Source organism: Eumetopias jubatus, unplaced genomic scaffold (genome assembly GCF_037043125.1).
Source record: "Eumetopias jubatus isolate StellerSeaLion01/CBP00866 unplaced genomic scaffold, mEumJub1_p1.0 scaffold_5, whole genome shotgun sequence".
NCBI classification, from domain to species: domain Eukaryota; kingdom Metazoa; phylum Chordata; class Mammalia; order Carnivora; family Otariidae; genus Eumetopias; species Eumetopias jubatus.
In genome coordinates this window covers 27,649,742-27,666,816 of record NW_028274811.1, presented here as the reverse complement: position 1 = coordinate 27,666,816, position 17,075 = coordinate 27,649,742, and the positions used below count along the sequence as shown (strand labels likewise).

At 40.5% G+C, this 17,075-nt stretch overlaps 2 protein-coding genes across 4 annotated transcripts in view; both read left to right on the top strand.

The window, feature by feature from the left end:
- The window catches only part of VDAC1 (voltage dependent anion channel 1), a 71,579-nt gene extending 70,288 nt beyond the window's left edge, over nt 1–1,291 (top strand). For all 3 annotated transcript variants that reach the window (XM_028103548.2, XM_028103549.2, XM_028103550.2), the window contains one exon: nt 354–1,291. In XM_028103548.2, the coding sequence (XP_027959349.1) occupies nt 354–445 (92 nt within the window). In that variant the 3' untranslated portion in view covers nt 446–1,291. The remainder of the gene's footprint in view (nt 1–353) is intronic.
- A 4,461-nt stretch (nt 1,292–5,752) lies between these two features.
- CUNH5orf15 (chromosome unknown C5orf15 homolog) lies at nt 5,753–16,683 on the top strand. The gene is made up of 3 exons (XM_028103647.2): nt 5,753–5,931; nt 13,718–14,244; nt 15,193–16,683. Exons 1-3 carry the CDS (start codon nt 5,793–5,795, stop codon nt 15,322–15,324), a joined length of 798 nt encoding a protein of 265 aa, XP_027959448.1. The 5' UTR covers nt 5,753–5,792; the 3' UTR covers nt 15,325–16,683.
- Nucleotides 16,684–17,075: the final 392 nt, after the last annotated feature.

Sequence of the window (17,075 nt, the reverse complement as noted above, 5' to 3'; positions counted from 1 at the left end):
TGCCTGGTACCAGTGGTAGAGAGATTACTGTAGCTGGGTACGATGAGAGGACAAAGTCAAGTGGACTCCTGAAAGTGGATTTGGGGAGGCTGTGGAATAATAATTAGTGTTTTATAAGCTCATTCCAGGCTACCAATTAATTATTCCGATGGTGATCAGTAAGACGGGCCGTGTGGTTTTGCCTTGCTGATCACACACAGCTGAAGTGGGTTCTGACTTCGCTGTGGTCTTGCCAGTGTGCTTTAGCGTGCCTCCGTGTGTTAACCTTTCTTCTTGTGTTGACCTTTCTTATCTTTTCTCTCCTCCCTCCCTCCCTCCCTTTTTCCTCTCCCCGTGGGCTTTTCCCCCTGCAGGTATCAAACTGACCCTATCCGCTCTGCTGGATGGCAAGAATGTCAATGCTGGTGGCCACAAGCTTGGTCTAGGACTGGAATTTCAGGCATAAATGAATACTGTACAGTCATTTAATTTTAAACTATTTTGAGCCTAGCTACCTTCAGAATTTAGTGTACCTTTTAATGTTGTATGTCTGGGATGCAAGTATTGCTAAGTATCATGTTAGACCTCCAGGTTAAAGATGATTCAGCTTTAAGGTGTTACCCTTTCAGAGGTACAGAAGAAACCCAAGTCCATGAAAAGTTCTTTCAGCTGTAGACTTGGGGGGAGCTTGGTGGCCCCTCCAGAGAGTTCAGGTTTCTTTTTTATCTAGAAATGGCTGCAAATGGAAGCTGATAATTTATAGGCACTTTGTTAATTGGTATGGAGTACATGAATGAAATTATGACTTCCTGAGAATTGAACTGGGTTTCCTACCCGAAGGAAGGAGAGACTCACTGATGGTGTGTATAAACCCATCTGAAAGAGACTTTTTTAGACAGATTTTCCTGACCTGTTTCCACCCCAGTCCATCACCTCTTTTACAACAAAAGTAGTCTGCAGGCTGTGGTAGCTGTTTCTTTTGTCCCATTTTGGGGTAGAGAAGATGGATGTGATGAAGCCACTAATTCAGGACTTAATTCCCTCTCATGTTGTGGTTTTCTGCCCCTGCACCAGAGTATGAAATAGCTTCTAAAAGTCCCAGCTCTGAGCTGGGAAGAGTCTCTGTGACTGTAATCACATTGTGACAACACTCGGAATCTAAATTGGACTTGTTCTATTCTTGCCACTTGGTTTATTTTTTAGCCGTTTAATGGGTACATTTTAGAGTCTTCCATTTTGTGTGGAATTAGATCCTCCCCTTCAAATGCTGTAATTAACATCACTTAAAGTAAAACTTGAATAAAATATTGAAACCTCATTCTGTTGTCTTTATTAAAAGTGTAAGTAAACAGGGCGTTTGTTTGACATTTGTGTTTGCACTGTGTGTGAGAGAGATTTTTAGTTTTCTGTTGTATAACAAATTAGCCAAATTTAGTTGCTTAAAACAACACTCAGTTATTTATTTCACAGGCCTGTAGTTCAGAAATACAGCACGGTGTGACTGGGTTCTCTGTTAAGATTCTCATGATGCTGAAATAAGGATGTCTGCCAGACTGTTCTCATCTGGAGCTTGGGGTCCTCTTCCAGGCTCACATGGTTGTGGCAGAAGTCAACTCCTTTTAGTTGTTGTAGGATAATGGTCTCTTATTTCCTTGCTGGCCAACAGGTAGGAGGTCCTTTCAGCAAATAGAGGCCAGTGCATTCCTTGCCACATGGTCCCTTCCCATCTTCAAAGCTGGAATGGAAGAATTCCCTTACTGTCAAATCCCTCTCACACTTGAAATCTCTAGGAAGAGCGCCAGCCACAACTTACCCTTCTAAAAACTTTATTATGTATTTATTCGTTTATTTAAGAAAGATTTTAGTTATTTGAGAGAGCGCGTGTGCGCGTGCATACATGCGGGGGGAGGAGAATCTCAGCGCGGAGCCCAACACAAGGCTTGATCCCGTGACCCTGAGATCATGACCTGAGCCGCAATCAAGAGTTGGACACTTGACTGACTGAGCCAGCCAGGTGCCCCTATTTTTTATTTATTGAGGTATAATTGACATAGAACATCCTGGTTTCAGGTGTACAGCATAATGATTCAGTATTTGTATATATTGCAAAATAATCACTGCAATACATCTAGTTAACATCTGTCACCAAACAGTTACAAGTTTTTCCCCTTGTGATAAGAACTTTTAAGATCTACTCTCTTAGCAACTTTCAAATATACATACGGTATTATTAACTATAGTCACCATCCTGTACATGACATCCCCAGGACTTACTCATTTTATTTATTTATTTATTTATTAAAGATTTTATTTATTTATTTGAGAGAGAGAGAGAGAATGAGAGAGAGAACATGAGAGGGGGGAGGGTCAGAGGGAGAAGCAGGCTCCCTGGTGAGCAGGGAGCCCGATGTGGGGCTCGATCCCGGGACTCCAGGATCATGACCTGAGCCGAAGGCAGTCGCTCAACCAACTGAGCCACCCAGGCGCCCCAGGACTTACTCATTTTATAACTGCCCAACCCTTTAAGGGCTCACCTGGTTAGGTGAGGCTCTCTGAGGAAAATCTCCCCTTAAAGTCTGTGCCCTTTAATAACCTAATCACAGTAATGATATCCTGTCATATTCACAGGTCCCTCCCACATTCAAGGGCAGGGGATCATACAAAGGCATGGATCATTGGGGTTCTAGAATTGTGCAATTTAGATTTAAAAAAAAATGACAAGGTGTAAATTTCAAACATTTACAAAGTAGAAGGGTAAATCAGCTTCAGTAAATGTGAACATTTTTTCCTATTCAATAATACATATTTTTAGGCAGAGTTCCTTTTTATGGATGTTTGGAAGTGAATGCCAAACAAGTATCAGATTTACTTAACCATTTTGTGCCATCCAAAACTTGCTGGCCTCAGTATTTGTCATACTGTCTTTTTTTTTAAATACATTTTTTAAAGATTTTATCCATTTTATTTCAGAGAGAGGGAGTGAGAGAGAGAGCACGAGAGGGGGGGAGTGGGAGAGGGAGAAGCAGACTCTCCGCCAAGCAGGGAGCCCAATGTGGGGCTCGATCCCAGGACCCTAGGCTCATGACCTGAGCCAAAGGCAGACACTCAATGACTGAGCCACCCAGGCGTCCCTGTCATACTGTCTTCATTGGGTTCATGAGGATCTGTATATGTTTCAAAGTGAACTTCTGAATATGTCCAGAGATTTTGGCTTATAATGGTTGTTGGGTACATCCAGTGAGCTGGTATTTTGAAATGTACATAGGACCCTCTGAATATTGAGGGTATATTTCCCTCCCCACTTACGTATTAAGTATCTGCCTGTTGTATGCAGCATGTCAGAATATTGCGCAAAATTCCTTGAGTTCATGATATCTCACCAGTAAGAACCAAAACACACTGGTATGGGGACAAAAGGAAGAAAGTGGACCAAGAAGAGAAGATTGAAGGTGTGTTTATTACAGAAAAAGGCCTTTGTCTGAATCTGCCAACAAGCAGAAGCTGGAATCGAGAGGCTTATTCATTAAACTGAGTGGTGGTTTGTGTACTCAAGAGAAGGGAAAGCTCCAAGGGAATTTGGGAAGACTTTGTATCCTGGCTACCATGGAGGATTTGCAATAAGGGCACCATTCAGTCTATCTAGGCTTGTGGTGGGCTTAGGGAAACCAACATGAATGACCTCTTAGTTTTCTTAACACAGAGTTTGTGTGTTTCTGAGCTGTTACTGGGGCCAGATAAATGTTAAGGGAAACGAGATTCAAGAGAACAGGGGCCCTTCTCTCCTTAGAAGGGCAGTTCAGCTGTGTCTCTGGAGGATCCTTCTGTGGGAATCACGGAGATTAGAGTGGTGAAGCTATGGGTACAGCAAATGTCTTGCTTCATGCCACAATGATTTTCCTGCAAATCAATCAAGTGGAACTTCTGATTTTTAAGCCTACATTTAAAAAACATTCGCAGAATACACAGACCAAAGCATGTGTCAAGGCTGTAAGGGAATTTTAAATCTGCATTTTCATATACTGGGGGTTTCAAGTTACAAAATTTAAAAAGTAACAGATACTTACTGTAGGAAATGTGGAGGCTGTTTGCACCCTACTTCCTATCCCGCTTTCCTGCTTTTTCTCCATTACGCCTTTACCATTGTATAGTGTATATTTTACACTACTGTCTTCCTTACAAAATAAACTCCACAAAGGTACGTGGTTCATTTTGTTAACTGCTGTATACTGAAATATGAAAAGGTGCTAAATAGTTGAAGTAATAAATGATTAGGAGAAAGATAAAAAGTAAAACTTCCACCTATAATTCCACCACCTAGATATGGCCACTGTGAACATTTGAGTTTCATTTGCCTTTGGGAGAGGGAGGGCAGCTACTTCCCTTTTGGGATCAGTCTGTTATCCAGGCAGATATTCCTTTTAACAAAAATTTTTTTAAAGATTTTATTAATTTATTTGAGAGAGAGAAAGCAGGAGGAGGAGCAGAGGGAGAATCCCAAGCAGAGTCCCTCCTGAGCACAGAGGTGGAGGCAGGGCTGGATCTCACCCTGAGATCACGATCTGAGCCAAAATCAAAAAGTTGGCCGCTTAAAATAAGTCAGAGAAAGACAACTGTACGATTTCACTCATATGTGGAATTTAAAAAACAAAACGGAGCATAGGGGAAGGGAGGGAACAATAAAACAAAACGAAATCAGAGAGGGAGACCAATCATAAGAGACTCATCATAGGAAACAGGGTTGCTGGAGGGGGAAGGGGGGGATGGGGTAACTGGGTAATGAGCATTAAGGAGGGCACCCGATGGAATGAGCACTGGGTGTTATAAAAGACCGATGAATCACTGAACTCTGCCTCTAAAACTAATAATACACTATATGTTAATTGAATTAAAAAAAAAGTTGGCTGCTTAACCCACAGAGCCATCCAGTCACCCGTTTCTTTTAACAATGTTTTAGGGGCTCCTGGCTGGCTCAGTCCATAAAGCATGCCACTCTTGATCTCAAGGTTGTAAGTTCGAGCCCCACTTTGGGTAGAGAGATTACTGAAAAATAAAGTCTTTAAAAAAAAACAACCCATTTTTTTTTTTTTTAAGATTTTATCTGACAGACAGCGAGAGAGGGAACACAAGCAGGGGGAGTGGGAGAAGGAGAAGCAGGCTCCCCGCGGAGCAAGGAGCCCAATGCGGGGCTCAATCCCAGGACCTCGGGATCATGACCTGAGCTGAAGGCAGACGCTTAACGACTGAGCCACCCAGGCACCCCAGAAAAACCCCAATGCTTTTAAAATGCTTTCCTGAACTGTATAGTATCCCATCACATGGCAGGCAGGGAGGGGCTCTCTCTGACCCTCTCTTCATCTAACATTTACAGCCTCGGGGCGCCTGGGTGGCTCAGTCTGGCTCAATCTGTTAAGCGACTGCCTTCGGCTCAGGTCATGATCCCAGCGTCCTGGGATCGAGCCCCGCATTGGACTCCCTGCTCAGCGGGGAGCCTGCTTCTCTCTCTCTGCTGCTCCCCCTGCTTGTGTTCCCTCTCTCGCTCTCTCTCTGTCAATTAAATAAATAAATAAAATCTTAAAAAAAAAACCCCAAACAACAAAACACTTTACAGCCTCAGCCGGCGAGAGGCTTGGGCGGAACCTGCCCTCTTCTGCAGCTCCATACCCTTCCTCCTTATCGGGTCTCCTGAGCCCCTCACGCTAGGCTGTGACGTCATCACGTTGGGACGCAGATGCCTCAGGCCGTGGTGCCATACGCAGCGTCTGATGTCATGACGTAGAGCCTAGCAACAGCGCAGGCTCCTGGCGGAGTCCGTTATGGCCGCTGCTACCTTGAAGAGGATGAGAGGAACCGTGCAAGCGAAACTGCGGCCTTCGCCGGGCCTTCAGGTCCCCGAAGTATTGGCGTGGCCGCTGGTCCTGGCGCTCCTGCTTGCGTCCGCCGCCATGTCCAGTGGTAAAGGGGGCGCGGCGGCAGGGCGGGCGCGGGCGGGGAGACAGGCCCGGCCAGGGAAAGGACGCTTCCGAGTGTCCGGAGCAGATGGCTGTGTGTAGATAGGGCAGGGTCTCTAGGGGCGAGGACGGACAGTAGGCTGTTTGAGGGAGTCTAAGGAGGTGGGGTCTCTGAGAAGCCCGAGAAGTGGGGAGGAGAGATGCGGGGATCCAGGGAGCAGAGTATGTAGATGGGCGTGGAGGGAGGAGTGGTGGTGTTGGTCTAGAGTCTTGAAGAATGGGTTGCCAGAGGGGATGGCGGGTGCTAGGATCTCCCAAATTGCTTGGAGCGGGGAGTCGTGAGGGGACAGTGGGAACAGATCACCGGTGAGGAGATGGCCGCGGTTAGGACGTGTGGTGTCTCGAGAGGGTCCCAGGGTGGGGGGAGGCACCCAGGGGTCTAGCAGGACCAAGGGAGTGTGGGCGGTTTCCGGAACGGGTGAGATTAAGTAGTAAAGACTAGGGTGGGGAGGGGCACTGACCAGACTGAGCTGATGGAATATTTTGGAGAGCAAAAGTGAAGGGGAGAAAGCTATCTTAGGGTACTGGTGCATCTCTGAGACCTGGGAGGTTCTGGTGCTCGGTAAAGAGCCAGGATACTGAGGCTTTGGGTTCCTGAGGAGCTTGGGACGAGGAGAGGAGGAAGGAGACGAGGGAGATTATTTGTAAACATGGTTCCCTGTGTCCTGGCTTAGCCGGACAAGACTGCTTCATTTTAATGGAGTTGTAGGATTTGATTATTTCGTTAAAAAATTTTTATTAAAATTCTTTTTATTATTTATTGAGGTATGATTGGCATATAACATGTTAGATTCAGGTGTACAATATAGTGATATGATACTTGTGTACACTGGGAGCTGATCACCACGGTAGGTGTAGGTAGCGCTCATCACAATACAGAGTTACAAAAATTTTTTTTCTTGTAATGAGAGCCTTTAAGATTTACTCTCTTACAACTTTCAAATATGCATTACTATATTACTGACTAGAGTCACCATGCTATATATTACATCCTTATGACTTATTTTGTAATTGGGAGTTAGTACTTTTTTTTGTTAAGATTTTATTTATTTGACAGAGAGAGACACAGCGAGAGAGGGAACACAAGCAGGGGGAGTGGCAGAGGGAGAAGCAGGCTTCCCTCTGAGCAGGGAGCCCGATGCGGGGCTCGATCCCAGGACCCTGGGACCGTGACCCGAGCCGAAGGCAGTCGCTTAAGGACTGAGCCACCCAGGCGCGCCAAGGAAGTTAGTACCTTTTGATGCTCTTCTGCCGTTTCTCCAACCTCTAACTCCTTCTTCTCTGGCAACCATCAGTCTCTTCTCTATGAGTTTGACTTCTTTGTTTTGTGTTGATTTTTTTGTTCCACATACAGGTGAAATCATATGGTATTTGTCTTTCTCTGTCTGACTTCTTTCAGTTAGCATAATGCCTCAAGGTCCATCCGTGTTGTCACAGATGCCATATTTCATTTTGTGTGTGTGTATGGCTGAGTATTGTTCCATTGTATATACACACCACATCTTTATCTGTTCATCCATCCATGGGCATTTCGGTTGTTTCCATATCTTGGCTCTTGTAAATAATGCTACATGATTAAGTATTTCTTTTTTTAGAAATGTTACATTGTGAATGAAGATATTGAAGTCTTTATCAGGAAATAAAGAAATATGTAACCTAGGACCTGAGACTTGGGGGGAACAAATCCATTAATAAGAATTTGTAATGATTAAGCAGTATTTTGTTTAGTATTCCCTTTTTTCTTTAGGCCAAGACACAGTCCTGCTTTTCTCCTTAAATCTTTTTTGACTTTTCAGTGAAAAACAGTATGAATGGGATAGTGTTTTCTTATTTGCCGACAGGGGCTGTCTAGCCATACATTCGTCTATTACAGTGCTGTGGTTACTTCCTTAGGTTTCCTTAGCAGCAATGAGGGTAGGGCAGCCACCATCCATCCCAGAAGCATTTGTAAGTCTGTGGCGAAGGACTGAGGTTCATTTTCCCAAGGCCCTTTCATCATGAGTAAACTATAATGAGGATTTCTCTGGTTAATGCAGATATTCCTGTTCCTAAAGTGCTTACGTAGCACAATTGTTTAGTTATTTAATCATTTAAGAAAAAAACCTGACATTTAAGCATTTATATTTCTTACTGGAATGCTTAAGACATACAGTTTGAGGGGTCTATAGCTGGTAACTGTATTTCAGAAACAGCCTTTCCCCTGGTTGAAAATTTTGTAGGGAGGGGCAAGCGAGGGGGGAGTGTGGAGTATTAAGGTGTCTTGTCTTTTTATTTATTAGAGTGCCATAAATAGTTCTCCAGCTAAACTGGGACATTTTAGATAATCTCTTTTCAAATTTTAAATTTTAATTTAATTTTATTTATTTAAGGTTTTATTTATTTGTCAGAGAGAGAGAGAGAGAGAGAGCACAAGTAGGGGGAGCGGCAGGCAGAGGGAGAAGCAGACTCCCCTCTGAGCAGGGAGCCCAATGCGGGACTTGATCCCAGAACCCTGGGATCATGACCCGAGCCAAAGGCAGATGCTCAACTGACTGAGCCACCCAGGTGACCCAATCCTTTTTTTTTTTTTTATTAAGTCTTTCTCTCAATTTAAAATTCTTATTATTCTCTACTAAAAATAATTTAAATGTAACACCTATGCTCTTAAGAGGGAAGCAGCAGTACAGTACAGCATGGCATTTGTAAAATTTTAAGAGAAGTGTTTTTTTTTCTTTAAATTTTTTTGTTATGTTAATCACCATACAGTACATCATTAGTTCTTGATGTAGTGTGCCATGATTCATTGTTTGTGCATAACACCCAGTGCTCTACGCAGAACGTGCCCTCTTTAATACCCATCACCAGGCTAACCCATCCCCCCACCCCCCTCCCTTCTAGAACCCTCAGTTTGTTTTTCAGAGTCCATCGTCTCTCATGGTTCATCTCCCCCTCCGATTTACTCCCCTAAGAGAAGTGGTTTTTTTTAAGCATACCTTATGGTAGAGTGATTTCAAAGTAATTACTCTTTTATTTATTTTATTTTATTTTTATCTTTAAATTTATTTTGAGAGAGCACGAGCAGGGGGAGGAGCAGAGGGAAAGGGAGAAGTAGACTCCCTGCCGAGCAGGGAGCCCGATACAGGGCTCATCCCAGGACCCCCCAGTATCATGACCTGAGCCGAAGGTGGATCCCTAACAGACTGAGCCGCCCAGGCACCCCAAAGTAATTACTGTATTAATAAAAAAATAACAGTCTAGATAGGATGTGTTGAGCTCCAAACTTCAAGTAAGCATAGAAAGTTAGAAAGTTACTACATTAGATTTATTTAAACTTGTTCCATATTAAGTTTCTTAAAATTTCAGTACTTGGGTGTATTCTTGACAATCTGTAAGGATTTAAAATTTTTATTTTGACAGAATAAAAAATAATATAAGCATTATTTTTGATCACTGGTTGATCACCTTATGATTAAGTCTTGCCATGTCATTTCAAAAGTGCCTACTTTCTATGTTTGTCATTAAATTGCTCCCAAATGATCACCTAAATTTAATGTGTAGTGCGTTTAATTTTTGAGCCCATGTTTCCCAATCCAGTGTGAATGAATTCTCAGGGTCCTCTGCATTCTTGTTTAAGAAGTATCGATGTAGTTGATTTTAAGACAGTTTTTTTAAAGGGACCAGTAGAAGAGAATTAAATGTAGAATGTTATTTTTAAAATGTTGTTTTAACTAGAGTGGAAATACCAAATAGAAAAGGGTAAAAATGGAACATTTAGAAGTCTAAAGTAATACATATGGTTCTAGAAGCTCAACAATTAAATCCATAAAGTCAAAGTCACTTTGTTCTGAATACTCTTCATTTCTGACTAGATCAAATTCTCCGATTTGAAGGAGTGGAGGCCCAGGAGGTCCAAGTTTTTACTCCTTGAACAATACTTACTAATTTTGCTTCTACTTGGTGCTAGGTATTGGAGTTATAACAACAAATGGGGTGACATTGGAGATACCCTTAGAAGACTGAGTTCGGTTTTGCCTGGCTGATAACTATGGAAAAGGCTTTTCAGAGGGTGTGATAGGTGCAAAGATGCTACTTGGGAAGTGGTGTAGGTAGGGTTTGTGGTGAGAATTGGGTCAAGAGCATATTCAGTAAACATTTATTGCTATCTGTTAAGTAGGCAACAGGGACAGAGTAGTTTGGGAGTTTAGTAAGAGATGAGATTGAGGTAACGGGTGCCAGATCATGTAGGATCTTGTAGCCTATTACAAAGACTTTGAATTTCACTTTTGAGAGAAGAGGAGAGCGCCCAGAGGGTTTTAAGCCGAAGGAGTAACATCATTGAACTGAAGTTTTTACAGGGCGATTCTGGCTGCTGTGTGGAGACCGGACAGTAGGGGTTCAAGTAGAAGCAGGCAGATCATTCAGAAGGCCTTACTGTTTGGGGAGTGGGAAGTAAAAATATATTTCTTTAAACTTTTTATTTTGAAATAATTGTAGATTCACTTGCAGTTGTAAGAAATAATACAGATCCCGCATACCCTTTACCCAGTTTTCCCAGTGGTAACGTCTTAAGAAACTGTAGTACCATATCACAACCAGGATACTGACATGGATACAGTCAAGATAAAGAGCATTTCCATCAACCTCTTGTGTTGCTTTTTTATAATTACTCCCACTTCCTTCCTGTCCCCACTCCCTCCTGAAATCCTGGCAACCACTAATCTGTTATTTATTTCTTTATTTTTATCATTTGAAGAATGTGATATAAATGGGAATCATATGGTATGTAACTTTTTGGAATTGGCTTTTTTTTTTTTTTTTTTTACCTAGCATAATTCTATGGAGAGTCATCAAATTGTTTCATGTGTCAATAGTTCTTTTTTACTGCTGAGTAATATTTGTTATTATATAGATACACTGCACTTTGTTTAACCATTCATCCTTTGAAGGACAGCTGGGTTGCCTCCAGTTTTTGGCTTTTATGATTAAAGCTGCTGTAAACATTCATGTACAGATTTTTTGTGTGATTGTTAAGTTTTCATTTCTTTGGGATAAATGCCCAGGAGTGCAATAGCTGGGTTATATGGTAGTTACATATTTAATTTTTTAAGGAACTGCCAAACTGTTTTCTGGCATAGTTTTCCTATTTTGTGTTACCACCAGCAACATTTAAGTGATCTAGCTTCTCTGCATCTTTGCCAGTATTTGGTGTTGTCATTACTTTTTATTTCAGTTATTCTGATAGGTGTGCAGTGATATCTTTATCGTGGTTTTAATTTGCATCTCCCTAGTGGCTAATAATCTTTTCCTGTGCTTATTTGCCATCTGTCTATTCTCTTCAGTGAAATGTGCCTCTGTGTCTGTTGCCTGTGTTCTAATTGGATGGTTTGCTTTTTCGTTTTTGAGTTTTCAGATTTTTTATGTATTCTGGATACTAGTCCTTTTTTGGGTTGGGGCTCACAGATATTTCTTCCTTTGTGTAGCTTATCTTTTCATCCTCACAGGAAAGTCTTTCATGGAGCAAAAGTTTTTCATTTTGATAGAATCAAATTTATGGATTTTTTCCTTTTATGTACTGTGTTTTTGGTGTCAGGTCTACAAATTTGTGTCTAGTCCTAGATTCTAAGGATTTTTTCCCTTTGTCTTTTACATTTATTTTTATTTTTTTAAAGCTTTATTTATTTGAGAGAGCAAGCTACTATGTGCCCTGCCGTCCAGAGCAAGGGGAGGAGCAGAGGGGGAGGGAGAGGAAGAGGGAGAGAATTTCAAGCAGAATCAGTGCTGAGTGTGAGCCAGAGGTAGGCTTGATCTCATGACCCTAAAATCATGACTGAGCTGAAACCAAGAGTTGGATGCTTAACCGACTGAGCCACCCAGGCATCCCTACATTTTACATTTAAATTTGTGATCCAAGGGAAGTTAAATATATCGGAGAAATAGCAATGTATAATACTATTGCAAATATAAAAATTCTTTTAAGAAATTCCTGTTAATAGTTTTCTGAATGCTATACTCAATTGTAGGACCTGTTTCCTTCTTTTCTTCCAATGGAAAGTTTCAAGGAACCAACTGTTGAAAATACTTTAAGGCAGTTTTACTAATTTACTAATTTTTTTTTTACCAATTTACTAAATTATTTTTTCTAAGAGATTTCATTCAGTCCAATTGATACTAGCTATTTTTTCTATACAAAATAGGTGTCAACTATGATACACAAACCAGAATGTATTCATGTATTCAAGTATTACATGTTTGAACAAGGAGTGGTCTGTTAGGTTGTTAATTTACGTGTATGCACATGTTTGTGAAAGCCTGGGAAGGGTTTGGTTTAATCTTACCCCTATAAAATATTTTACTTTAATTTGATGGACTTTAAAATAGTACTTTGTATTTTCAGATCTGATGTGACAGTTCCTCTTTTTTAAAAAAAGATTTATATACTTTTAGAGAGAGAGAGAGCGAGCATTGGGGAGGGGCAGAGGGAGAGAGAGTCTTAAGCAGACTCTGTGCTGAGTGTGGAGCCCGACACAGGGCTGGATCTCACAACCCTGAGATGATGACCTGAGCCGAAACCAGGACTCAGACGCTTAACCCTGACTACACCACCCAAGTGCCCCAGACAGTTCCTTTTTTTACAAGTATAATGGATATTCTTGAAGCTTTTCAACAGATACTACATTAGATTGTATATTAGAAACACTGTTAAATTTCAGCAGGATTCTTCTGAACTTTTGGTGTATAGAGCTACTTCTGTAAACAATTTAAACTACTTTAGTAAACCACCCTGAGTGGTAGGAACATAGGGAAATAAGAGCTTGTATGTGTTTGGTGTCACTCCCATACTGGATTGCCTTCCCCAATCTTTAAAATAGTCTAGTTTACACTTAGTTTTCAGGTTTCCAATTCAATTTCCATTTCTTCCCCTTAAGGAGTTTTTGCTTTCTTCTCCCTAAGAATACCTAAATTAAAAAAAAAAAAAAAGGAAAAAAAGAAAAAGAACAAAAAAGGAAATTGGGAGAGGAGGTCTTCTGGTTTTAGTATCACTTAGAAATGCTGACTACAGCTTGCTTATAGCTTCTCTTAAATTTGTTGTATTGAAAATAGTTTCACATTTTTTTTAAAAAAGATTTTATTTATTTGAGAGAGAGAGAGAGAGAGAAAGCACAAGCAGGGTGAGCAGCAGAGGGAGAAGGAGAAGCAGACTCCCTGCTGAGCAGCGAGCCAGAACGCTGGACTCTATCCCAGGACCCTGGGATCATGACCTCAGCTGAAGGCAGACGCTTAACCAATGGAGCCACCCAGGCACCCGTTAGGTTCACATTCTATATCTAGTTTGTGACCTTACTGTTCTGGAGATGGGGTGCAGTCTGGACAATGGTTATTGAAGTCCAGCTCCTTTGTGAAATGAAAACAGAGGGGATGGATAGGAGCTTTGTGTGAATTTCACCATTGTGACCTAAAGTTACCCCTCTCTATTCTTTCCTTTTTCTTTTGCTGACAGGCTACATAATGTAGTAGGTCTTTTATGGTGCTAAACTTGTTAATTTCTGGCTAAAGAGTTATTACCTGATGAATAATTGACTAAGAAGAAATGTAACTGATTGCTGGCTATTGAGACTTATTAACAAATTCTCAAGGGAAAGAGGAATTTGGCAAAGAGAAATGCTTAGTGAAAAATTTAGGTGAATATCCTTCTAGCTTGGTGGAGATAAAGTTGGAGATTTCAGTTTAATGTTCTTTATTCACTATTTTAGCTCTACCGAATACTGATGTGCAGAGCCACACTGTACTCCCGCCAGATGTTTCTGCTCCAAATATGAGTGCTTTAACACATGAAAACCAAACCAAACTTTCTGTCTTCCAAATCAACACCACTCTCCAACCCACAGCTAGTACAGAGAAAGGTGGAGGGGCATCTGTAGCCCCTCATCCGTCACCTACTACTTCTCTGTCTCAAGAGGAAACAGATAACAATGAAGATCCCAGCATAGAGGAGGAGGATCTTCTCATGCTCAACAGTTCTCCGTCCACTGCCAAAGACACTGTGGACAATGGAGACTATGGAGAACCAGACTATGACTGGACCACCAGCCCCAGGGATGATGAGTCCAGTGAGGCTCTGGAAGAAAACAGGAACTACATGGAAATTGAACAGTCAGTGAGATCTTTTAAGACCCCATCCTCAAATATTGAAGAGGAAGATAGCCATTTCTTTTTTCATCTTATTATTTTTGCTTTTTGTATTGCTGTTGTTTACATTACATATCACAACAAAAGGAAGGTATGTTTGGGGTTTTCAGCCCCTCTAATTGCCCTTTATTATCTCAGTCATATTTCTTACTAATGTTTTTGATGATTCAGAATTTTTTTCTTTTTTAGTCAAGTTTAAATTGATGGTAAAATATCAAGATGTCTATCAGTTTATAAACCTATGGTATATTTTAATAAATTACAGACAGAATGCTTTACCTTGAATGCTTCTAAAAAAAGAAGTCAAACTTTTTTGAGCAAAACCAAAGCCTAGTGGTTTTTGAAAAACAGGTATTATGTCTTAAGTTAGCATTGTTCCTTCAGTGGGAATACTGTGGAGAAAGATTGTTAATTTAATACTTTTAATTAAGTAAGCATTGAACTTAATAGTATTTTTTTTTTTAAGATTTTATTTATGTATTTGACAGAGAGACAGTGGGATGGGGAACACAAGCAGGGGGAGTGGGAGAGGGAGAAGCAGGCTTCCCGCTGAGCAGGGAGCCTGACGCAGGCCTCGATCCCAGGACCCCGGGATCATGACCTGAGCCGAAGGCAGACGCTTAACAACTGAGCCACCCAGGTGCCCCAATAGTATTTTAATATTTTTTTTCCTGGTTGTAAAATCGTTACATATTTATTTTGAATGCCAGTGATATTCTCTCCCAGTGTTGAAATGTTGGGCTGTCTCTGATCTAAACACATAAGGGACTTGTTAAATAGGCAGGCTCCTGGGCTCCACCGCAATCTACTAACTCATCACTGCAGATAGAACCCAGAATCAGTCTTCAGCAAGCACTCTGTACGTTAAAATTTGAGTAGCACTGTTTAACTTTGTTTACATGATGGAAAATAAAGCCCTTTTGTTGTTGTCTTTTTACTTTTCGAATTTGGGAATCTAGGAGAGAGTGCACTTGTTACACTTTTAGCCTATCCTCTATTTGCTTTTTTTGAATATCTAATTTATTTTGTTTTTTTCCAGATTTTCCTTCTGGTTCAAAGCAGGAAATGGCGTGATGGTCTTTGTTCCAAAACAGTGGAATATCATCGTCTAGACCAGAATGTTAATGAGGCAATGCCTTCTCTGAAGATTACCAATGATTATATTTTTTAAAGCACTGTGATTTGAGTTTGCTTATTATGTAATTTTATTTGCTTGACTTTTTTATATAATACTGTGCAGATGTTTGCCATAGGCAGTGGGTACTTAAATGAGAGATGGGTCTCTCTTTATTTTGCCTTGGTGCTTTGGAAATGAAATGTCACAAACAAGGAGTATATAATTTTTTATCTACAATTTTAGAGGTAAATTTAATCAGGTGTTCAGAATGTGGAGCTAAGCATTATCTGTTAGTTTTGTTTTAGATTTCTTTATTGTACTTCTTCTGGAAGTATTAGTAATACTAGTTTTAAAAGATCCCAACCTTCAACTAAATCCTAAACATGTCTGGTACTGCTGGCTCAGATTCTCTTTCTGCCATCCAAGTACTATTTTTTAAGCCACATTTTGTGCTCCCAAACTGTAATCTACAAGGATGTGTGTAATACTGCTTGGCGTATAAGTAACATTTTTTTCTTCCAGGAAAATTGCTTTGGATATTTTTGGGTAATTTAAATATAATTTAAGATAATGATATTGCTCAATCTGACCACAATTTTAGGTAACACAATAAATGTCTCTAGAAATTCTGGCAATAGAGAGACTAGTTTGCAGTGGACATAGATAAAATGTTACAGAGATACCATATTTTGGCTTGAATTACTGAATTAAATTTAGAGGTAGAAATTGTGGGAAAATACTAAATATACATACAATTGCTTTTAGTTAGCAATTGATTGTAGCACGGGTTCCTCCAAGCTTTCAAGTAAGGAGCAGAGTTTAAAATTGTATCAGATTTGTTCACTTTATTACTTTATAGTAAGTTTGAGTAAATCTTAGGGGCCATTATCACTTAAATAATACTGTTTCTAGGCCTTTCAAATTAAAATTATACCTGAATGAAGTTGTTTGTATACATAAAGGATAAATGTGTACACTGACTTTTTCTCCCCCCTGTACTTGTTTTATTTTCTTCTGTTTTGTTTTTCACAGCAACTGGAAATTATTTACTGTATTTCATTTTAGCCTGTCTTTATATAATAAAGAGTTGATGAGTATGTAAATATGTGATTTGAACCATGTTTGACTTAAAATGTCACTGCAGCTTTTTAGAAAACATAGCCCTTAATATATGTTAAAACACCTACTCAGAAAGCCCGGGTGAGCCAGTGGGCATGTGCTTTGTGTAAAGATGGAAGAAGTAGGGCAATCCACCATTTCTTTCAGGTGGACAATTTACTCTCGTGATAAGGAAGGGGAGCACAGTGGAAATACACCTGAACTGTTTTATTGCAGTAATTTTTCATATCTGAAATTGTATTATTTAATATTTTGAATAAGATTTTAAAAATAAATGGCAAAGATATAAATCTATGATTTTATAAGTGTGTTTCATTTTAATGGTGGCATGGAGTCCTTCCTTTGGGTGGTGATAGAGGGGTCATGTTTTGTTTGGGAGGAAGCTAAACTGACTAGCTTGTTTTTGTTCCTTTTAGCAGTAGTCCTCTGCCTCTATGAACCCTCTCAGATTTCTAAATCCTACTTCAGGTCCAGTTTTCTGCTAGGTACTGAAGTTTATTGAAAACTGTGGCAAAGTAGGATTGCAAAGAAAAGTAAAGCAGCTAAATCAGTGTATACCTTTTAGCATTCTGGCCTCCCTGTTGTCTCCCTGTTGAAGGTTCCCCTATCAGGAAGCTCATACCCCCTTAGTGGATCTAGGGTTCTTGGGCTTTTCCTGATGGCACAATCTTTGCATTCCATGTCCA